Source organism: Osmerus mordax, chromosome 2 (genome assembly GCF_038355195.1).
Source record: "Osmerus mordax isolate fOsmMor3 chromosome 2, fOsmMor3.pri, whole genome shotgun sequence".
Lineage (NCBI taxonomy): Eukaryota > Metazoa > Chordata > Actinopteri > Osmeriformes > Osmeridae > Osmerus > Osmerus mordax.
This window is the reverse complement of record NC_090051.1, coordinates 4565628-4590783: the sequence shown is the minus strand read 5'-3', so window position 1 is coordinate 4590783 and position 25156 is coordinate 4565628. Positions and strand designations below refer to the sequence as shown.

The 25156-nt window shown below is 37.8% G+C and overlaps 2 protein-coding genes across 2 annotated transcripts; one reads left to right on the top strand and one right to left on the bottom strand.

Annotated features, from left to right (window-relative positions):
- Positions 1-3119: 3119 nt before the first annotated feature.
- On the bottom strand, positions 3120-4040 carry LOC136960017 (olfactory receptor 1D2-like). Its single transcript, XM_067254313.1, has one exon. It carries the CDS (start codon positions 4035-4037, stop codon positions 3120-3122), a length of 918 nt encoding a protein of 305 aa, XP_067110414.1. The 5' UTR covers positions 4038-4040.
- Positions 4041-23911: 19871 nt separating this feature from the next.
- Positions 23912-24868, top strand: LOC136960009 (olfactory receptor 1D2-like). The gene has a single exon (XM_067254300.1). The coding sequence runs from the start codon at positions 23933-23935 to the stop codon at positions 24866-24868; it is 936 nt and encodes a 311-aa protein (XP_067110401.1). The 5' UTR covers positions 23912-23932.
- Positions 24869-25156: the final 288 nt, after the last annotated feature.

Genomic DNA, 25156 nt, shown 5'->3' with positions numbered 1-25156 from the left:
TCTAGAGTGCTTCATATAGGTCTTCCTCCTTCAGTACTGTTATCCAACATTGAACATGAGGCCGAAACAGTGTTGAAATGTCCACTGTATTGTTCTCAACGGAACGGAAGTTCAAGTATATACAGTACAAAACATTAGCTGAATTAGTAAATTACATATGTATGAAATAAATAATTATTATGATTTTGGAAAGCATGTGACAAATTGGAGCAGTGCTAATGTTATGGCTTTGGCGCGTTAATGGTCTTTAGTCAGTGTTCCTGGACTCCTCTGATGACATAAATTAACTTACTGATGTGATCTGTAGCTATATTACATTCTGTACGGACTCTGTGATCCCTACCAAGGAAGTTAGAATATTCCCAAATAATAAACCCTGGGTTTCAAAAGACTTGAAGAGTCTTTTAAGTCAAAGCAGAGCTGCATTTAAGTAATAGAGGAGTTATAGCCAAGGTTAGAGAGTTGAGAAAAGAGGTACGGGCTGAAATTAAGAAAGCAAAGTTTAACTACAGAGACAAAATAAAGACAGAATTTAGAAGTAATAATCTAAGAAAAGCTTGGAATGGCATGAAAAAGATGACTGGATGTCATGTGAGGGGTAATAAGGCAGCCAGTCTGGAGGGTTTTAATTCTGACAGTCAATTAGCTGATAGTTTGAATGATTTTTATTTAAAGTTTGATAAACAAGATTTTAATAAACAGATAGACGAGATGAGGTGCAATACTAAGTCGAGTCAAACATTGACCATTGATGTTGACTTTGTTGCGAAACTGTTTAGGCACACCAACAGTAGGAAGAGTCCAGGCCATGATAAGTGGCAAAGACTTTTGCTGATCAGCTCTGCAATGTTTTTCAGGTTATTTTTATGAAATCTCAGGAGTTACAAAAGATTCTGGAAACATTACATGATTGTCCCTGTCGCTAAGTGTACAAAACCCTAAGTCCTTAAATGATTTTAGACCGGTAGCACTTACATCATTACTTATGAAGGTTTTAGAGATGGTGGTGGGAGGGGCTGTTAGGCAGCAGATCCAGGGTTCTCTGGATCCTCTGCAGTTTGCTTATAGAGCTGGTAGTGGTGTTGAGGATGCCTCTCTGATGCTGCTGAACAGCTTGTATCATCACCTTGAGGGCCCACTAACTCATGCCAGACTTCTGTTCATTGATTTTTCTTCTGCTTTTAACACTATTCAACCACACTTGCTAGTAGAGAAACTTCTCTCTGACTTCAATCTCGATATTAATATTATTGGATGGATCTTAGACGTTATGACATAAAGATTACAGTGTGTGAGAGTTACTGGCATCCTCTCAGACAAGCTCCATTCATTCATTGTCTTACCACAAGGTTGTGTGCCCATTCATAGATTCATAACTATTGAGGGGATTGAGATTGATTTTGTTGAGAATTATAAATATGTGGTTACTGTGCTTGATAACAGGCTGTTACTTAAGACCAACACAGATGCCATCTCTAAAAACGTACAGCAACGTCTCTATTTCCTGAGAAAAATTTACTCTTTTAAGGTGTGCACCAAAATGATTTATAGAACTTTTATTGAGTCGGTGCTGACCTTTTGTGGTGTGGTTTGGGAATCTGAATCTGAACAGGCTTGATCGGCTTGTCAGAGTGGACAGTAAAGTCATTGGGGTAAACCAAGTTTAGCTCTCTGAGCTTTATGTTAGGCAGGTTGTAAGGAAGACCCAGGCCATATTGGCTTGTACTGACCATCCCCTGAAGGGGGAGTTTGCGCTCTTGCCTTCAGGAAGAAGGTATTGAGTTTCCACCCACAGAATAAAAAGATTTGGGGACTCTTTTGTTTGTTTTGCTATTGGGAGGCTACATTTGCATAAATGAATGGCACTAAGTATTCATTGACGGAACTTATTTCTGGGTTTCAACATTAATTGATCCTTGTACTGTACTGTGTTGTTGTCTCTGTGTGGTGTCAGGTATGCTGTTTATGTAGTATTTATGATGGATTGAATGTGTTAAACTGTAATACCTGTCTAGAAACAAGTTTCCCCTATTGGGATGAATAAAATGAACTTGACTTGACTTGACTTAGGACATGGGCAAAATCATTGGATAGCATGCAGCAAGACAATGTACTGCCAGAAAAGGTTTTCGGTTCTAAAAAGTGTTTCAGTGCCAAAAAGTGAGAAACTATAGGCAGGTGTTTGACATGCTTGACTGGAAACTAAGACAAAAGCAAAAAGCTCCCATCACTATAAACAGAATCGGGCTATTAGTCCAAAGGTTGCCGGTTCGATTTCTGGCCGTGCAAATGACGTTGTGTCCTTGGGCAAGGCACTTCACCCGACTTTCCTCGGGGGGAATGTCTCTGTACTTACTGTAAGTCGCTCTGCATAAGAGCATCTGCTAAATGACTAAATGTAATGAAAGGGATTTTATCTTACAGCTCTTGTCATATGAAGAAATCCCCCGGGAGAGATGCAGCCCTAATGGTATGACATGGTATGACTTTCAGACAGAGACCTAATGGTTACTGTAACTGCGATAGAAATAGTGTGTTTACTAATATTAGTGTGTTGCATTAACTAACAACCACATTGTTACATATTTTGAATAAAAAAGAAAAGCACAAAGGTTTTTGGAGAAAAAGCCCATGGCATATGTGTTCATACATTAAACACAATTCAAATAACTGAGGCCTGGTTTTAGGTTTTGGATTTATTTGTATTTGATTAATGACACATTTTAGCAGAAATAAATAAGAGGAATAACAGGATGGTCTTTGAAGTTACTGATGTTGACCGCTACAGTTGACAGTTGCATATTGCAATAACATTGTCAAGCCCTTTATGAATCCAGGCTGTTTAAAATAGTGAATTAATATGTGAAATACAAAATGTTTTGTACAACCTTCCCATGTTGATGAACTAAAACACACCATGGTTAACTGAAACACAAAAAATGTGTGAGTAAAAAATTAAAGCCTCCATCTGGAAATATTACCTCTTTGGCTGAAGCAAAGGGGTCGTTCTCTACAACCACTCAGGGTTCCTACTGCCCGCTGATGCTTTTAGATGTGAAGGATGTAGAATGGAATTAACACTTGCATGAGGCCCTATGTATTATTTACATTTCACTCTATTAGAATTTCTCACAATAACTCAGTATTCTCTTTCTCACTTTACTCAGTTTAAGGCCATAAATGAGGGGGTTAAGAATCTGAGGAACTATCAGAAACTGTAAGGCCAAAAAGTTCTGAAGACTTTGTGGTAAATCTCTTGAGCCATATCGGGTGTACAATACATCAAAAAACAAAGCAACTGTTACATTTAGTAATGACAGTAAATGTGGCATGCATGTCTGCATGAACCTACCCCTGCTCTCTATGGACTTCAAACATGACCTGATCAAATATACATATGAACACACAATAAAAATGACATGCCCAAAAAAGAAAAATATGACAATATATCCAACAATGTTGTTTGTAATTGTGGAAGAGCAAGCGAGTTTAACTACAGACCAGTTCTCACAGTAAAGTTTCTGTATCTGAGAACCACATAGTTGAAGTCTGGATGTTAATCCCACTAAAACGGACATGCAGATATAAGGACTCAACCATGACAAAACTATTAAAAGGCAGACCCTCCGCCTGGTCATAACAGAGTGATACTCCAGTGGTCTACAGATTGCCACATACCTGTCATAAGCCATCACTGCTAGAATAGAAAAGTCACAGCATACTGAAGAATATATTACAAAAGCCTGAAATAGACATCCTGCATAAGAGATGACATGAGCACCAGACAGCAGATCTAGAAGGAACTTGGGGTAGAATCCCGTAGCACCATAAAGTCCACTGATGCAGATATTACACAAAAAAATGTACATAGGTTCATGGAGATTCTCATCCAAGATGATAGTTAAAATGAGACCAACATTTAACAGAACAATCACAAAGTAACACAATAAAGTGAAAGAGAAGAGTACGCCTCTATAGTGCATTGTCTGATTCAACCCAGAAAGAGTAAACACTGTAATAATGGATGCATTTTCCATTGTATACAACCTACAATAATATTGTCTATATATTGATAAATCTCATTTCAATAATGTGTGTCCTTCAATTTACACTATCCATGAGATCCCAAACCATATTTACCTGTACCTTACATCTAAAATCAGCCAACTGGTTCTTCAAAAATTCAAACGAGGTCTAACATCAATATGACCATATAGGAAAACATACGTGTCTGATGTTTTCTCAGTAGTGGGCATCTCCGGCCTTACACCATCATATCTCACCTGTTAACCATATTTATAGTCTCTCCAGCTACGTGATGGCAGCATCTTACTGCTCTGGGACTTCAGAGAGATCCGTTGCCTGAACTGAGCTCTGCTCCAAACAATGACTCCATGTTTGATCTGTCATCAGTTGTTCATGAGAGACAATTATCAGTGAATTACAGAATACAAACCTATTGATGTGACAATGAAAGAAAACTAATAAGTAAGCAGTAAGCATGCTGGTATATTCTCAATGAGCATGTATGAAAACTGTTGTGCACAATTCATATATTGTGTAATTTTTCATAGGTTGTGTAAACGTATAGTACCCTGTAATGGTGTGATCATCCTGGTTCACAGGAGTAGGTAAGATTAGGACATGGTTAAAGGTATTAAGCTTTCCACGCATTGCCCATTTTTACATTAGGCTTATTTCAAGAAAAAGGTAGAATATTTTAGCTAATTTTAAAGGTAGAATATTTTAGCAAATTTCAGCACTTACTGTGTGAGCATTTTTAGAGTATTTCCTCAGGAGTGTTGATACATTTGTAGTCAATAAATGAAAAGCCCTGCAGCAAATGTTTGTGTCACAAAGTATGGCAACGTTACATTACTTTACCTACAGTGTTTCCAACATGTAATTGAAATGCATTTTTGCTTTGAAGCCCCTGATGAATCCTATTGTGTCAGTATCAAAATAGAGGAAAAGTTATCATCTCAGTGTGATACAAAAATCTATAACATAACATAGAAGGACAGGAGCTAAACCTGACTCACAGAGAACTTGGGTCCAGGGATGGAAAACTATGTGTTGTTTATGTTCATCCACTCAATGTAAGTATAAATTACACAGTGCCTGTTCTAACAAATTCTTATAAAACTGTTAAGAAATCATAATTATGATGCATTTATTTTCAAATGCTTCTATTCAGAATGATGACCTGTAACGTTTCTCTGTAGTGATGCTTCTGTAGGCCCCGTCTGCACATGACCTTTCTGCTGGTCTTGGGGAGGTCAGCATCACCACTCTGACCCTCTGTGGGTCTCTGTGGGTCTAGTGACACTCCCTTTCACCAATACTTGTACTTATTTGATAGCTAGGTATAATTATTCTGACAGTTGTTGTGAAACTGGGTATGTTTAGCTTTACATAGATGGTACAAGAAAGGTTCTGAGCGTTATGCATACAGGCATTTATTAAGCTTAAATCAAACCTTTTTAAACAAAATGGAAACATTTACAATTGTTCTTGCGTTTCTAAAATACCTATTACTACCTGGAGACCCTGCGATTACATCATAAGAGTTTCTGTTTTCCCTGAAATGATGATGTTTCATCATTTCATGTTTTGAATGAAACCCTTATTAGTTACAGTAATGACCTTCCAAGGGCCACTATTATCAACAATTAGGAGCTTTAGCCGGTCCAGGTCCCGGAGGGCGTTTGCTTTCAGGCCGGAGGGTTGGTCCAGCAGGGACACGGACCCACAGCCGAGGCCTTCACTGGGGATGAGGAAGCTTAATGGCACTCATTACTGTAAAGTTGCATCACTTCGGGGACACCGGATGACTTGTCCGGTACTAATTAGACTGTTAGCTGTCTTTTCGTCATGAATAGAACTATGAATCAGAATCTGATGAACTCTCAAGTCCCTGTCTCTTCTTTTACTGTATCTGTTCATTTTGGTGTGAAATTGAATGATTTGTAACTTATATTTTGTAACTTAATCATTTTTAACAGGGCAGGTCCATAATGCTCAATAAGACAGGGGCTATGTGATTACACACAGATGTGTGTTGGATATGCCACTACATACACATATACTGGACAGTCAAAGTTGTTGCATTACGAGATTAATTTAACACACAGATGTTTAACACTGTTACATTCCACATAAAACGCAAGTTCATTCATGTTCCTATGTTGATAACCCACAAGGCCCATAGCCTGGTTCTGAGATTAGCATAACCTGACCTCAGTCACATGGGTTCAAACAACATGATCAGGTATGTTTGCCGGATCTAAAATTCTACACAAGTACATGTAAAAACATTAAAAACAGTTAGTTCAAGATTTAGTATTGATGGATAACACATCCACTTTATTTACTCTTTCTGGATTGGATATGACAATAGACTACAGAGCAACACTCTTTTCTCTCACTCTAATGTGTTACTGTGTGATTATTATGGTATATGTTGCTCTAATTTTGACTATAGTCCTGGATGAAAACCTCCATGAGCCCATGTACATCTTCCTGTGTAACTTGTGCATCAGTGGCCTGTTTGGGACTGCAGGATTCTACCCCAAGTTCCTTCTGGATCTGCAGTCTCATTCTCATGTAAATTTTTATGCAGGATGTCTAATTCAAGCTTTTGTAATATATTCTTCTGCCTGTAGTGACTTTTCAATTCTAGCAGTGATGGCAGTTAAACTGTGTTTAGTTTCACATGATTGTTCCTGCTGACTGTGCCAGCTGAAAAAAAGTCTACATTTCAAGAGCTAGGCTCAATGAATGAGTTTTTGGACCAGAGTTAAACATGCAAGCTGTCATTGTTGTTTACTGTTAAATGTACCACATTTCCATGCTCTTAGACTTTGATGTGCTTGTATGTTTTAAGTAAGAGATTTGTCTTTTGATATACAGAATGACTGAATGTTTTCTTGTGTGAATATACAAACTATACATCTATGCAGTTTTGCACTGAAATTAAATTATGAACTGGTGAAAAGACAGTCTGGGATACAAAGTACTCAATTATTGGTACCAGAACAACATGAAGTTCCATATTAACTGAAGTGTAACAACTGTACCTTATGAAAAAGTAACTGCCTCATAAAAAATTTGCTGTACTAGGAAATGCCTTCCCAAATATAAAATGTACTTTGTGTCTTTTAGCATATTGTATCTCTCTGGAATTGACACCTATGTTCCCATATGCCAGGTTGCAGAAAGTTCTCTGACTTCACATCTGTGTGAAATGTCGGCCTAATATCTTTGATATGACAACACCAGTTTGAACATGAGTGATCAGATTTGGTAAAATGCCTGTGGTTTAAAGTGTGGGCAACAGCATTTACTTGACAGTTTTGGACATTTATCACTTTATTACCGACATTTGTTTATTTATGGCCCTGGGGAGGAGTCCATGAGAAAACTGAAAACTTAATGAACGCTGTCATTGTGTATTTTGTAAGATATATCTGAAATTGCTTCCTCAATTTCAGGGTGGTTTGATTCCCAAAAGTTAATTGTGAAGACTTGGAGTAACATATACAATAAATCCTGATATCAATTAAAGTGCAACAACCATGAAATATCAATGTAGCACAGCAACACAGACGACAGAAAATGTAAACAGTACAAAGCAAACCAGGGCTGGCCCAAGCCTTTATGGGGCCTTAAGCAGAATTGATTTGGGCGCCCCTCGGCCTTGGTTTTTTATATATATAAATATATTTTTTTTACATTAAACTGTTATTTCATTTGATCTTGGGGGCCCTCTGGTGGCCACGGGGGCCCTAAGCAGCCGCATAGTTCGCTTATGCCTTGGGCCGGCTCTGAAGCAAACACACAATTAACCATACATACTGTACATACATAACATAACATAAGGAGCTAAACCTGACTCACAGAGAACATGAGACCAGGGATGGAAAACCATGTGTCATTTATGGTCATCCACTCAATTTAACTAAATTACACAGTGCCTGTTCTGACAAATGCTTATAAAACTGTTAAGAAATCATAATTATGTTGGTTTAGCTCTCGCATTGTGTTACTACATTGTGTTTTAGCCATTAATTAAACTGCCTAGATATAATGGAATAACAGGATCACATAACATTTTTATCATTTCATCAGCATAGAGAAGCAACGATTTCAACTGAGTGCATGTCACAGCAGGTTTCTTAATGACAGCAATTTAACCGCTCAGCCTCCAATAGTTTCTGTGTTGAGTGAGAGCAATGGTGCCAACTCCTGTGATTTCAATAACTTTAGGATTCTAGTGAGTCAGTTATATTAGATGTATGTATCAGTTATAAACACACAGTGTATATAACTGACTCACAAGCAGATTGATTTGTCTTGGATATTAATTTAGATTGCATGACATGTCTGGCCTTTTACTCATCTTAGCCCTATAATTGTTGTGGATGGTTTGGAAAAGGCTTCTTCAGCTGTAGCAGTTGTCTAGCTAAGCAGTTTGGAGGCAGTTATCTTTTTGGCTTTGCCCAACAGTGTTCTCAGTGTCATTCTACCATCTTCAGCCACAAGCTTCTTTCTTTAAATTACATGTATTTTATGGCTCGTGAAGCAACAATCTTACTAACATTATATGGTCAACTGTCAACCAACTCTGTGAAAAGTATAAACAGTTATACGCTATTGCACAATACTTGTATTTAATTGCTAGCTTTCGTTAAAGGGGGCATTCACTGTTTTATTTTCAAATGCATCTATTCAGAATGATGACCTGTAAAGTTTCTCTGTAGTGGTGCTTCTGTAGGCCCCGTCTGCACATGACCTTTCTGCTGGTCTTGGGGGAGGTCAGCATCACCACTCCGACCCTCTGTGGGTCTAGTGGCAGTTGGCAACAAAGATCTTTGTTTTGTCTTGTACCCATTTGGTCTCACAGGTCTGTAGTATGTAAATTGACATCAAAGGATTGAGGACTAATGACCTGATGAGCAAATAATAGATGTTTATTTTATATTTTATTGTATAGTTTATTTTAATCTAATTCCATTGCTAGTTATGTACCCTTAATTTGCTAGTTATGTACCCTTAGTATAGTTAGTCCTCATATTTAAATTTTTGATTCCTATATGTTTAATGTTTGCACCTTCCTGCCAAAGCAAATTCCTTGTCTGTGCAAACTTTCATGGCGAATAAAACCCATTCTGATTCTGATAAGCTTGTTTATGCTTTCATAGTTACCCTCCCTTTCACCCTTTCATTATTTTGACAGTTGTTGTGTAACTGGGTATGTTTAGCTTTACATAGATGGTACCAGAGAAGGTCTGAGAATTATACATACAGGCATTTATTAAGATTAAATCAAATCTTTTAAAACATTATAGAAACATTTACAATTGTTCTTGCGTAAAATACCTATTAGTACCTGGAGACCCTGCGATTACATCATAAGAGTTTCTGTTTGAGTTGTTTTCCCTGAAATGATGATGACAACATGTTTTGAATGAAACCCTTATTAGTTACAGTAATGACCTTCCAAGGGCCACTATTATCAACAATTAGGAGCTTTAGCCGGTCCAGGTCCCAGAGGGCGTTTGCTTTCAGGCCGGAGGGTTGGTCCAGCAGGGACACGGACCCACAGCCGAGGCCTTCACTGGGGATGAGGAAGCTTAATGACACTCATTACTGTAAAGTTGCATCACTTTGGGGACACCGGATGACTTGTCCAGTACTGATTAGACTGTTAGCTGTCTTTTCGTCATGAGTAAAACTATGAACTCTCAAGTCCCTGTCTTTTTTTTTTATTGTATCTGTTCATTTTGGTGTGAAATTGAATGATTTGTAACTTATATTTTGTAACTTAATCATTTTTAACAGGGCAGGTCCATAATGCTCAATAAGACAGGGGCTATGTGATTACACACAGATGTGTGTTGGATATGCCACTACATACACATATACTGGACAGTCAAAGTTGTTGCATTACGAGATTAATTTAACACACAGATGTTTAACACTGTTACATTCCACATAAAACGCAAGTTCATTCATGTTCCTATGTTGATACCCCACAAGGCCCGTAGCCTGGTTCTGAGATTAGCATAACCTGACTTCAGTCACATGGGTTCTAAGAGCACATTTCTATGCTCTTAGACTTTGATGTGCTTGGATGTTTTAAGTAAGAGATTTGTCTTTTGATATACAGAATGACTGAATGTTTTCTTGTGTGAATATACAAACTATACATCTATGCAGTTTTGCACTGAAATTAAATTATGAACTGGTGAAAAGACAGTCTGTGATACAAAGTACTCAATTATTGGTACCAGAACAACATGAAGTTCCATATTAACTGAAGTGTAACAACTGTACCTTATGAAAAAGTAACTGCCTCATAAAAAATTTGCTGTACTAGGAAATGCCTTCCCAAATATAAAATGTACTTTGTGTCTTTTAGCATATTGTATCTCTCTGGAATTGACACCTATGTTCCCATATGCCAGGTTGCAGAAAGTTCTCTGACTTCACATCTGTGTGAAATGTCGGCCTAATATCTTTGATATGACAACACCAGTTTGAACATGAGTGATCAGATTTGGTAAAATGCCTGTGGTTTAAAGTGTGGGCAACAGCATTTACTTGACAGTTTTGGACATTTATCACTTTATTACCGACATTTGTTTATTTATGGCCCTGGGGAGGAGTCCATGAGAAAACTGAAAACTTAATGAACGCTGTCATTGTGTATTTTGTAAGATATATCTGAAATTGCTTCCTCAATTTCAGGGTGGTTTGATTCCCAAAAGTTAATTGTGAAGACTTGGAGTAACATATACAATAAATCCTGATATCAATTAAAGTGCAACAACCATGAAATATCAATGTAGCACAGCAACACAGACGACAGAAAATGTAAACAGTACAAAGCAAACCAGGGCTGGCCCAAGCCTTTATGGGGCCTTAAGCAGAATTGATTTGGGCGCCCCTCGGCCTTGCTTTTTTATATATATAAATATATTTTCTTTACATTAAACTGTTATTTCATTTGATCTTGGGGGCCCTCTGGTGGCCACGGGGGCCCTAAGCAGCCGCTTAGTTCGCTTATGCCTTGGGCCGGCTCTGAAGCAAACACACAATTAACCATACATACTGTACATACATAACATAACATAAGGAGCTAAACCTGGCTCACAGAGAATTTGAGACCAGGGATGGAAAACCATGTGTCATTTATGGTCATCCACTCAATTTAACTAAATTACACAGTGCCTGTTCTGACAAATGCTTATAAAACTGTTAAGAAATCATAATTATGTTGGTTTAGCTCTCGCTTTACTACATTGTGTTTTAGCCATTAATTAAACTGCCTAGATATAATGGAATAACAGGATCACATAACATTTTTATCATTTCATCAGCATAGAGAAGCAACGATTTCACCTGAGTGCATGTCACAGCAGGTTTCTTAATGACAGCAATTTAACCGCTCAGCCTCCAATAGTTTCTGTGTTGAGTGAGAGCAATGGTGCCAACTCCTGTGATTTCAATAACTTTAGGATTCTAGTGAGTCAGTTATATTAGATGTATGTATCAGTTATATACACACAGTGTATATAACTGACTCACAAGCAGATTGATTTGTCTTGGATATTAATTTAGATTGCATGACATGTCTGGCCTTTTACTCATCTTAGCCCTATAATTGTTGTGGATGGTTTGGAAAAGGCTTCTTCAGCTGTAGCAGTTGTCTAGCTAAGCAGTTTGGAGGCAGTTATCTTTTTGGCTTTGCCCAACAGTGTTCTCAGTGTCATTCTACCATCTTCGGCCACAAGCTTCTTTCTTTATATTACATGTATTTTATGGCTCGTGAAGCAACAATCTTATTAACATTATATGGTCAACTGTCAACCAAATCTGTGAAAAGTATAAACAGTTATACGCTATTGCACAATACTTGTATTTAATTGCTAGCTTTCGTTAAAGGGGGTATTCACTGTTTTATTTTCAAATGCATCTATTCAGAATGATGACCTGTAAAGTTTCTCTGTAGTGGTGCTTCTGTAGGCCCCGTCTGCACATGACCTTTCTGCTGGTCTTGGGGGAGGTCAGCATCACCACTCCGACCCTCTGTGGGTCTAGTGGCAGTTGGCAACAAAGATCTTTGTTTTGTCTTGTGCCCATTTGGTCTCACAGGTCTGTAGTATCTAAATTGACATCAAGGGATTGAGGACTAATGACCTGATGAGCAAATAAGCATGTTTATGCTTTCATAGTTAACACAAAGGGGGGGTTGCATAAGAGGACTGTTAATTAAGTCCAATTTGTCCAGTTAAGTTGTTTTCAACAACAACTACTAATTTCCAAGTTTTTAAACTAATTTGCACCCATGACACTCCTTTTCACCAACATTTGTTCTTATTTGATAGCTATGTACATTTAGTCTGACAGTTGTTGTATAACTGGGTATGTTTAGCTTTACATAGATGGTACCAGAGAAGGTCTGAGCATTATGCATACAGGCATTTATTAAGCTTAAATCAAACCTTTTTAAACAAAATGGAAACATTTACAATTGTTCTTGCGTTTCTAAAATACCAATTAGTACCTGGAGACCCTGCGATTACATCATAAGAGTTTCTGTTTGAGTTGTTTTCCCTGAAATGATGATGACAACATGTTTTGAATAAAAACCTTATTAGTTACAGTAATGACCTTCCAAGGGCCACTATTATCAACAATTAGGAGCTTTAGCCGGTCCAGGTCCCGGAGGGCGTTTGCTTTCAGGCCGGAGGGTTGGTCCAGCAGGGACACCCACAGCCGAGGCCTTCACTGGGGATGAGGAAGCTTAATGACACTCATTACTGTAAAGTTGCATCACTTTGGGGACACCGGATGACTTGTCCGGTACTAATTAGACTGTTAGCTGTCTTTTCGTCATGCCACACTGATGAACTATGAACTCTCAAGTCCGTGTCTCTTCTTTTACTGTATCTATTAATTTTGGTGTGAAATTGAACGTAACTTAGTAACTTTGTAACTTATATTTTGTAACTTAGTCATTTTTAACAGGGCAGGTCCATAATGCTCAATAAGACAGGGGCTGTGTGATTCCTGGCAGTACCAAATGACGTTGTGTCCTTGGGCAAGGCACTTCACCCTACTTGCCTCGAGGGGAATGTCCCTGTACTTACTGTGGGTCGCTCTGGATAAGAGCGTCTGCTAAATGACTAAATGAAAATGAAATGAATGATGTGTTGGATATGCCACTATATACACATATACTGGACAGTCAAAGTTGTTGCATTAACTTCTGAGATTCAACCAATGATGTAATATAGCTAACGAGGTTAATAAACTAACAACTCAGACCTCCTTGATTATATATGCAACTATTTATTGCAATTAAACCCACCTCTACCACTCTATCCAGTCAATAGTACGTTAATGTGTATCAATAATGTTTTGAGATTTGATGCACAAACTATTAAACAATGATTTTTATATACAAGGTCTAGATCATTCTGATTTAAAGTATTCCATATGTATATCTACAACAACAGTATGGCTTTAATTTGTCTTTAAATTTGTCATACATATATTAGTTATTGCACTCTACACTGTTGGCAATAAACAAATGGATGAATGATAACTTTCTTAAATTAAATGAAGACAAAACCGAAGTCCTACTATGTGGCTCCAAATCCAAAAGAGAGATGCTTACTAAGAACTACTGTACTACTGTAACACACTTTTCACTGGTCTTCCCGTGAAAACCACTGAAAGACTACAGCTCATTCAAAATTCTGCAGCTAGATTATTAACCAAAACTAAAAGGAGAGAACACATTAGTCCTGTCCTAGCTACTTTACACTGGCTCCCCGTTACCTTCATAATTGACTTTAAGGTCCTTTTCCTCACATACAAAGCTCTACACGGACAAGTACCTAGCTACATTGCTAACTCCCTTATAAACTACACACCAGCTAGAACACTGCGATCATCAAATACAGGCCTATTAGAGGTCACCAGAAGCAGTCATAAGAAGATTGGTGATTCGGCCTTTGTCAATTACGCCCCAAAACTATGGAACAAATTACCCATACATATTAGGGAAGCAAATACGCTAGACATTTTTAAAAGACAGCTTAAAACCTACCTTTTTACCAAAGCATTTAAGTAATTTTATAAGAAAAACGTACAAGATTAGCAGCCCATAGCATACGTGTTCATACATTAAACACAATTCAAATAACTGAGGTCTTAGGTTTTGGATTTATTTGTATTTGATTAATGACACATTTTAACAGAAATAAATAAGAGGAATAACAGGATGGTCTTTGAAGTTACTGATGTTGACCGCTACAGTTGACAGTTGCATATTGCAACTAGAGAGGGTACAATTTCTGGGAAAATTGTAGGGTGTGCTTGCTTGCGTCGGTTGTACAGGGATTTTAATGCAATTTTTACAACTGATATTCCTGTATATTTTATATAAAAATGCATAGGGCCTACTTATTATGCATAAATATTACATAGATTTAAAAGCATCTTTTTTTTGCTGCTCATTTACAACTCAAAATACGAGTGAAGTTTAGAATGAAATATGATGTCTTCTCATTTCCCCTGCAAGAGGCAGCCTCATAGCTGAATCAAAACGAATACATTTGGCAGACCGGTGTAAAAATGGACGAATCTCTATGACTTAAACGTCCTTTTAAGTTTTCCCTTCTCGTGATATTTTCAGGCATTTAGCCTACTCATATTGCATTCATTCATTAATAAAGAACCCCCTTTGAAGATTATTCTACGACGTTACCGGCAGAAGATAGAATCGCGATTCAAACAGTACCATCTGCTAACTGAAAATATGCCCCCCAAAACGTAAATAAGCTTGACATTTATTTAGTGGAAAATCGCTCATTCATAAAAAGCTCACTGGTATCGATCATTGTCAGTAACAACGCAAAATGCGATATAGCCCTGTGTGGAGAAGCTGCCCCGGTAAATTCTACTACTACAGTACAGTACTAGACTACTGCTGTGTTCGTCTTGGTAGCGATTGCGTTGGTTGAATTCGATTAAACGTTCCGTTGTACGGTTTAGGCTGAAATTAATTATTTTCATGAACAGATTGACAAAGTTTAGGCTGTGGCAATGAAGTTCAGGTTAGTAGTCAGATAGTTTCCCTATTGAAAGACTTTTGAGTAAGGGGAGTGCCGAACATGTTCTGTCGCCGTTTGACTTAAACAGCTGAGGAGTTTTTGTTAGCTACTCACACTAGTGTCTCGGGTAGGCTACAGCGTTGCAGTGAGCTACACTGGTTTGAAACCACAGGTAATGGTGATTTCACCAACAAATCGTTTACTAATGTCAGAATAAATCATACAACGAAAATGTATATGTGAGGAATGTTTATTTTAACGATTGAAAACAGATACATCATAGACCACTGTAGTATGTGTTGCCCGGGCAACACAGGCTAATGTCATGATGCTAATACTTCAGTGAAATAGTAGACTACTGTTTCCGAAAGTAGATGTACTTCCTTAATAATATCAGCTTATATTGTACATTACACATCACAATTGTGTGTCATATCACAAAGTAAAATGAGTAAATAGTTATCACCCTGCCCTCTTTTCTTGTGGCGTTTCTGCAGCTGCCTTGCAGTAAAGCTATAGTTAGCCTAGCTATCCCCCAAGTTAACAGATGCGAAACGAATGTTCTGCCAAAGGTAGTCACGCGTGTTTTCGTGACGTTAGTGACGCAGTGACGTTAGTAACGTCAGTGACTGTGGCTAGCAAATTAGCCACCGTTAGCTTCACTTTTCGCCACAAAAACTTAACTTAAGCCTAAACCATGCAACGGAACGTAAATTCCAATAGAAGCAACTCAATCGCTACCAAGACGAAACTTTTGACACCTACGTTGTCTATGTAGGCCAAATATTGACTGAGTTTTAGGGGGGCAAAAATAAATAATAATAATATATATGTGAGAGAACAAAGGTTGTGCCCTTGCCAAAGGCAAAGCACACCCAATAACATTGTAAAGCCCTTTATGAATCAAGGCTGTTTAAAATAGTTAATTGGGTGTGCTCAAGCCTTCGGCGAGAGCACAACCTTTGTTCTCTCACATATATATTTATTTATATATTATTTATTTTCGCCCCCCTAAGGATCAGTCAATATTTGGACTACATACACAACGGCGGTGTCAAAAGGTTCGTCTTGGTAGCGATTGCGTTGGTTGTATTTTTATTTACGTTCCGTTGCATGGTTTAAGTAGAAATTGCGTTTTTGTGGTGAAAAGTGAAGCTAACGGTGGCTAATTTGATAGCCACAGTCACTGACGTTACTAACGTCACTACGTCACTAACGTCACGAAAACACGCGTGACTACCTGTAGCAGAAAATTCGTTTCACATCTGTTAACTTGGGGGATAGCTAGGCTAACTATAGCTTTACTGCAAGGCAGCTGCAGGAACGCCACAAGCAAAGAGGCCAGGGTGATAACTATTTACTCATTTTACTTTGTGATGTGAAACACAATTATGACATGTAATGTACAATATTAGCTGATATTATTAAGGAAGTAGGCCCACATCTACTTTTGGAAACGGTAGTCTACTATTTCACTGAAGCATTAGCATCATGACATTAGCCTCTGTTGCCCGGGCAACACATACTACAGTGGTCTATGATGCATCTGTTTTCAATCTTTAAAATAAACATTCCTCACAAATACATTTTCGTTGTAGGATTTATTATGACATTACATTACAAGTAAACGATTTGTGGGTGAAATTATCATTACCTGTGGTTTCAAACCAGTGTTGCTCACTGCAATGCTGTAGCCTACGCGAGACACTACAAAAACATCTACACAGCTGTAGGAAGTCAAACGGCGACAGAACATGTTCGGCACTCCCCTTACTTAATCAAATGTCTATCTAACTACTAACCTGAACTTCATTGCCACAGCCTAAACGTTGCCAATCTGTTCATGAAAATAATTAATTTCAGCCTAAACCGTACAACGGAACGTTAAATCCAATTCAACCAACGCAATCGCTACCAAGACGAACACAGCAGTAGTCTACTAGTACTGTACCGTAGTAGTACAATTTACCGGGGCAGCTTCTCCACACAGGGCTATATCGCATTTTGCGTTGTTACTGACAATGATCGCTACCAGTGAGCTTTTTATGAATGAGCGATTTTCCACTAAATAAATGTCAAGCTTATTTACGTTTTGGGGGGCATATTTTCAGTTAGCAGATGGCACTGTCTGAATGGCGATTCCATCTTCTACTGCCGGGTAACGTCGTAGAATAATCTTCAAAGGGGGTTCTTTATTAATGAATGAATGCAATGAGTAGGCTACATGCCTGAAAATATCACGAGAAGGGAAAAACTTAAAATGACGTTTAAGTCATAGAGATTAGGTCCATTTTTACACCGGTCTGCCAAATTTATTCGTTTTGATTCAACGATGAGGCTGCCTCTTGCAGGGGAAATGAGAAGACATCTATTTCATTCTACACTTCACTCGTATTTTCAGTTGTAAATGAGCAGCAAAAAAAAATGCCTTTAGATCTATTTAATCTTTATAAATAATAAGTATGCATTTTCATATAAAATATACATAAATCAGTTGTAAAAATGTCATTCAAAAACGGACCCCTGTGCAACCGACGCAAGCAAGCACACCCTACAATTTCCCCTGAAATTGTAGCCTCTCTAGTTGGGTGTGCTCAAGCCTTCGGCGAGAGCACAACCTTTGTTCTCTCACATATATATTATTATTATTTTTATTTTTATTTATTTTTGCCCCCCTAAAACTCAGTCAATATTTGGCCTACATAGACAACGTAGGTGTCAAACGTTTCGTCTTGGTAGCGATTGAGTTGCTTCTATTGGAATTTACGTTCCGTTGCATGGTTTAAGCTTCAGTTAAGTTTTTGTGGCGAAAAGTGAAGCTAACGGTGGCTAATTTGCTAACCACAGTCACTGACGTTACTAACGTAACTGCGTCACTAACGTCACGAAAACACGCGTGACTACCTTTGCCAGAACATTTGTTTAGCATCTGTTAACTTGGGGGATAGCTAGGCTAACTATAGCTTTACTGCAAGGCAGCTGCAGAAACGCCACAAGAAAAGAGGCCAGGGTGATAACTATTTACTCATTTTACTTTGTGATATGACACACAATTGTGATGTGTAATGTACAATATAAGCTGATATTATTAAGGAAGTACATCTACTTTCGGAAACAGTAGTCTACTATTTCACTGAAGTATTAGCATCATGACATTAGCCTGTGTTTCCCGGGCAACACATACTACAGTGGTCTATGATGTAGGGTTATCTGTTTTCAATCGTTTTTTCAATTCCTCACATATACATTTTCGTTGTAGGATTTATTCTGACATTAGAAAACGATTTGTTGGTAAAATTACCATTACCTGTGGTTTCAAACCAGTGTAGCTCACTGCAACGCTGTAGCTTACGCGAGACACACTACAAAACGTCTAGCTACAGTACACAGCTGTTTAGGAAGTCAAACGGCGACAGAAAATGTTCGGCACTCCCCTTACTTAAATCAAAAGTCTATCTAACTACTAACCTGAACTTCATTGCCACAGCATAAACGTTGTCAATCTGTTCATGAAAATAATTAATTTCAGCCTAAACCGTACAACGGAACGTTAAATCGAATTCAACCAACGCAATCGCTACCGAGACGAACACAGCAGTAGTCTAGTACTGTACCGTAGTAGTACAATTTACCGGGGCAGCTTCTCCACACAGGGCTATATCGCATTTTGCGTTGTTACTGACAATGATCGCTACCAGTGAGCTTTTTATGAATGAGCAATTTTCCACTAAATAAATGTCAAGCTTATTTACGTTTTGGGGGGCATATTTTCAGTTAGCAGGTGGTACCGTTTGAATCGCGATTCCATCTTCTACTGCCGGGGAACGTCGTAGAATAATCTTCAAAGGGGTTGTTTATTCATGAATGAATGCAATATGAGTAGGCTAAATGCCTGAAAATATCATGAGAAGGGAAAAACTTAATGACGTTTAAATCATAGAGATTAGGTCAATTTTTACACCGGTCTGCACTAATGTCACGAAAACACGCGTGACTACCTTTGGCAGAACATTCGTTTCGCATCTGTTAACTTGGGGGATAGCTAGGCTAACTATAGCTTTACTGCAAGGCAGCTGCAGAAACGCCACAAGCAAAGAGGCCAGGGTGATAACTATTTACTCATTTTACTTTGTGATATGACACACAATTGTGATGTGTAATGTACAATATAAGCTGATATTATTAAGGAAGTACATCTACTTTCGGAAACAGTAGTCTACTATTTCACTGAAGTATTAGCATCATGACATTAGCCTGTGTTGCCCGGGCAACACATACTACAGTGGTCTATGATGTATCTGTGTTCAATCGTTAAAATAAACATTCCTCACATATACATTTTCGTTATATGATTTATTCTGACATTAGTAAACGATTTGTTGGTGAAATTATCATTACCTGTGGTTTCAAACCAGTGTAGCTCACTGCAACGCTGTAGCCTACCCGAGACACTAGTGTGAGTAGCTAACAAAAACTCCTCAGCTGTTCAAGTCAAACGGTGACAGAACATGTTCGGCACTCCCCTTACTCAAAAGTCTTTCAATAGTTGAAACAATCTGACTACTAACCTGAACTTCATTGCCACAGCCTAAACTTTGTCAATCTGTTCATGAAAATAATTAATTTCAGCCTAAACCGTACAACGGAACGTTAAATCGAATTCAACCAACGCAATCGCTACCAAGACGAACACAGCAGTAGTCTAGTACTGTACTGTAGTAGTAGAATTTACCGGGGCAGCTTCTCCACACAGGGCTATATCGCATTTTGCGTTGTTACTGACAATGATCGCTACCAGTGAGCTTTTTATGAATGAGCGATTTTCCACTAAATAAATGTCAAGCTTATTTACGTTTTTGGGGGCATATTTTCAGTTAGCAGATGGTACTGTTTGAATCGCGATTCAATCTTCTGCCGGTAAAGTCGTAGAATAACCTTCAAAGGGGGTTCTTTATTAATGAATGAATGCAATATGAGTAGGCTAAATGCCTGAAAATATCATGAGAAGGGACAACTTAAAAGGACGTTTAAGTCGTAGAGATTAGGTCAATTTTTACACCGGTCTGCCAAATGTATTCGTTTTGATTCAGCCTGTCAGCTGCCTCTTGCAGGGGAAATGAGAAGACATCATATTTCATTCGACACTTCACTCGTATTTTGAGTTGTAAATGAGCAGCAAAAAAAAGATGCTTTTAAATCTATGTAATCTTTATAAATAATAAGTAGGCCCGATGCATTTTTATATAAAATATACAGACCCCTGTGCAACCGACGCAAGCAAGCACACCCTACAATTTCCCCAGAAATTGTATCCTCTCTAGTTTATTTATTTATTATTTATTTTCGCCCCCCTAAGGATCAGTCAATATTTGGACTACATACACAACGGCGGTGTCAAAAGGTTCGTCTTGGTAGCGATTGCGTTGGTTGTATTTTTATTTACGTTCCGTTGCATGGTTTAAGTAGAAATTGCGTTTTTGTGGTGAAAAGTGAAGCTAACGGTGGCTAATTTGCTAGCCACAGTAACTGACGTTACTAACGTCACTAACGTCACGAAAACACGCGTGACTACCTGTAGCAGAACATTCGTTTCACATCTGTTAACTTGGGGGATAGCTAGGCTAACTATAGCTTTACTGCAAGGCAGCTGCAGGAACGCCACAAGCAAAGAGGCCAGGGTGATAACTATTTACTCATTTTACTTTGTGATGTGAAACACAATTATGAAATGTAATGTACAATATTAGCTGATATTATTAAGGAAGTAGGCCCACATCTACTTTTGGAAACGGTAGTCTACTATTTCACTGAAGCATTAGCATCATGACATTAGCCTCTGTTGCCCGGGCAACACATACTACAGTGGTCTATGATGCATCTGTTTTCAATCTTTAAAATAAACATTCCTCACAAATACATTTTCGTTGTAGGATTTATTATGACATTACATTACAAGTAAACGATTTGTGGGTGAAATTATCATTACCTGTGGTTTCAAACCAGTGTTGCTCACTGCAATGCTGTAGCCTACGCGAGACACTACAAAAACATCTACACAGCTGTAGGAAGTCAAACGGCGACAGAACATGTTCGGCACTCCCCTTACTTAAATCAAAAGTCTATCTAACTACTAACCTGAACTTCATTGCCACAGCCTAAACGTTGTCAATCTGTTCATGAAAATAATTAATTTCAGCCTAAACCGTACAACGGAACGTTAAATCCAATTCAACCAACGCAATCGCTACCAAGACAAACACAGCAGTAGTCTACTAGTACTGTACCGTAGTAGTACAATTTACCGGGGCACTTCTCCACACAGGGCTATATTGCATTTTGCGTTGTTACTGACAATGATCGCTACCAGTGAGCTTTTTATGAATGAGCGATTTTCCACTAAATAAATGTCAAGCTTATTTACGTTTTGGGGGGCATATTTTCAGTTAGCAGATGGGACTGTCTGAATCGCGATTCCATCTTCTACTGCCGGGTAACGTCGTAGAATAATCTTCAAAGGGGGTTCTTTATTAATGAATGAATGCAATGAGTAGGCTACATGCCTGAAAATATCACGAGAAGGGAAAAACTTAAAATGACGTTTAAGTCATAGAGATTAGGTCCATTTTTACACCGGTCTGCCAAATTTATTCGTTTTGATTCAACGATGAGGCTGCCTCTTGCAGGGGAAATGAGAAGACATCTATTTCATTCTACACTTCACTCGTATTTTCAGTTGTAAATGAGCAGCAAAAAAAATGCCTTTAAATCTATTTAATCTTTATAAATAATAAGTATGCATTTTCAGATAAAATATACATAAATCAGTTGTAAAAATGTCATTCAAAAACGGACCCCTGTGCAACCGACGCAAGCAAGCACACCCTACAATTTCCCCAGAAATTGTACCCTCTCTAGTTAATATGTGAAATACAAAATGTTTTGTATAACCTTCACATGTTGATGAACTAAAACACACCATGGTTAACTTAAACACAAAAAATGTGTGAGTAAAAAATAAAAGCCTCCATCTGGAAAATATTACCTCTTGGCTGAAGCAAAGGGGTCGTTCTCTACAACCACTCAGGGTTCCTACTGCCCGCTGATGCTTTTAGATGTGAAGGATGTAGAATGGGATTAACACTTGCATGAGGCCCTATGTATTATTTACATTTCACTCAATTAGAATTTCTCACAATAACTCAGTATTCTTTTTCTCACTTTACTCAGTTTAAGGCCATAAATGAGGGGGTTAAGAATCTGAGGAACTATCAGAAACTGTAAGGCCAAAAAGTTCTGAAGATTTTGTGGTAAATCTCTTGAGCCATATCGGGTGTACAATACATCATGTACAATACATTTAGTAATGACAGTGTGGCATGCATGTCTGAATGAACCTACCCCTGCTTTCTATGGACTTCAAACATGACCTGATCAAATATACATATGAACACACAATGAAAATGAAATGCCCCAAAAATAAAAATATGACAATATATCCAACAATGTTGTTTGTAATTGTGGAAGAGCAAGCGAGTTTAACTACAGACCAGTTCTCACAGTAACGTTTCTGTATCTGAGAACCACATAGTTGAAGTCTGGATGTTAATCCCACTAAAACACACATGCAGGTATTGTAGATCATGTATGTTTCCCCTTTCTAAACTTCTACGAAAGGATGAGCAGTCAGAAATACAATTTGGCTAACTACATAATTTTTTCTCCAACCCTCCCCTCCTGATCAAGGATGTCATATAGCTAACCAGGTTAATAAACTAACAACTAAGGCCTCCTTGATTATATATAGAATTATTTATTACAATTAAACCCACCTCTACCACCCTATCCAATTACAACATTATTGATGATGAAACCACATTATTAAGTTTAGTAATATTATTGTAGGCGTATCTTTAACTTCAACTTAAATTGACTATTAATTTTATACTTCTCAACCATACCTAGCCATGTTCAAACCTTTAGAAGCATTGTAATAATTTACACAACGTCAACCAGCTGTCAATCTCAACCATTTGTATGCAACAAATCAGAATCAGAATCAGAATCAGAAAGGGATTTATTCGCCATGAAAGTTTGCACAGACAAGGAATTTGCTTTGGCAGGAAGGTGCATACAATAAACATATACCTAAAATTTAAATATGTGGACTAACTATACTAAGGGTACATAAACTGTTTTTGGGTCCTCTTCCCTTTCTTCCATCCAATGGGGAGCATTTGAGGTGTGTTTTCCGTGTTGGGGCCTTCTAGTCATGCTGGGTCTGACGGATCCTTTTTCTTTGCTTCATTCAATTTTCTTAGTATGTCACAAATTTAAATATGTGGACTAACTATACTAAGGGTACATAAACTAGCAGTACTAAGTGGAATAAATATAAGTTGCCGTAAATTACAATATATAAAAAAAAATGGTTGAGGTTAGGGTGAAGGTTAGTCAATAGTACATTAATGTGTATCAATAATGTTTTGAGATTTGATGAAAATTTCAAACTATTCAAATAGTGTTACATTCACATCTGTTACAATGACACATTTTGTGAGAATATAGAGTAAATGTAACACTTGTTCCACACTGAATATATCAACAATGTTTACTGTTGCTATGCAGTCAGTGTCAAGGGTCCTGATGACAACTTGCAAACAGGACAGTGAGAAACATCAAACTGCCACACGCAACATGAGGAATCGCATTTGTGGAACGAGCCAAGAGAAGGGATCTTTACTTCCATGATGAACAATCAGTACATGTTCAAACAGTAAAAACACTTAATTCAAGATTTGGTATTGATGGATAACACATCCACTTTATTTACTCTTTCTGGATTGGATATGACAATAGACTACAGAGCAACACTCTTCTCTCTCACTCTAATGTGTTACTGTGTGATTATTATGGTAAATGTTGCTCTCATTTTGACTATAGTCCTGGATGAAAACCTCCATGAGCCCATGTACATCTTCCTGTGTAACTTGTGCATCAGTGGCCTGTTTGGGACTTCAGGATTCTACCCCAAGTTCCTTCTGGATCTGCAGTCTCATTCTCATGTGATTTCTTATGCAGGATGTCTCATTCAAGCTTTTGTAATATATTCTTCTGCCTGTATTGACTTTTCAATTCTAGCAGTGATGGCATATGACAGGTATGTGGCAATATGTAGACCACTGCAATATCATTCTGTTATGACTAAGCAGTGGGTCACTCAGTTAGTCTCTTATCCCTGGCTATCTACATGCTGTTTTTTCACTACTGCTTTTACATTAACCAGTACATTGAGGTTGTGTGGATCCCATATAGACAGACTTTACTGTGATAACTGGTCTATTGTTAAATTATCTTGCACTTCAACCATTCCAAACAATATCATTGGATACATAATCATAGTCTTCTATTTTGGCCATTTTATTTTCATTGTGTGTTCATATGTATATCTGATCAGATCAAGTTTAAAGTCTATTGAAAGCAAGGCAAAGTTCATGCAGACCTGTATGCCACATTTTCTGTCATTATTTAATGTAACCGTTGCTTTGCTTTTTGATGTATTGTATACTCGATATGGTTCAAGAGATTTGCCACTAAGTCTTCAGAACTTTTTGGCAATAGAATTTCTTGTTGTCCCACCAATTCTTAACCCCTTAATTTATGGTCTTAAATTGACTCGGGTTCAAAACAGAATACTTCGTATATGTACAAAAGGTGAAAAAAATTTAATGTCTTTAATGTAAAATATATTTTCAGAAATATCTAAAATAATTTTGTGAAAGCACCTACCTTGTCATTGTCCATCAGTTAAACTGTTTAGTTTCACATGATTGTTCTTGCTGACTGTGCCAGCTGAAAAAAAGTCTGAAATTCAAGAGCTAGGTTCAGTGAATGAATTTAGAACCAGCGTTAAACATGCAAGCAAGCTGCCATTGTTTTTTACTGTTAAATGTACCACATTTCTATGCTCTTAGACTTAGATGTGCTTAGATCTTTTAAGTAAGAGATTTGTTGTTTTGATATACAAAATG

Coding starts and splice junctions, on each gene's coding strand:
- LOC136960017 (XM_067254313.1), bottom strand. CDS start 4,037: ATGGAAAATGCATCCATTATTACAGTGTTTACTCTTTCTGGGTTGAAT.
- LOC136960009 (XM_067254300.1), top strand. CDS start 23,933: ATGGATAACACATCCACTTTATTTACTCTTTCTGGATTGGATATGACA.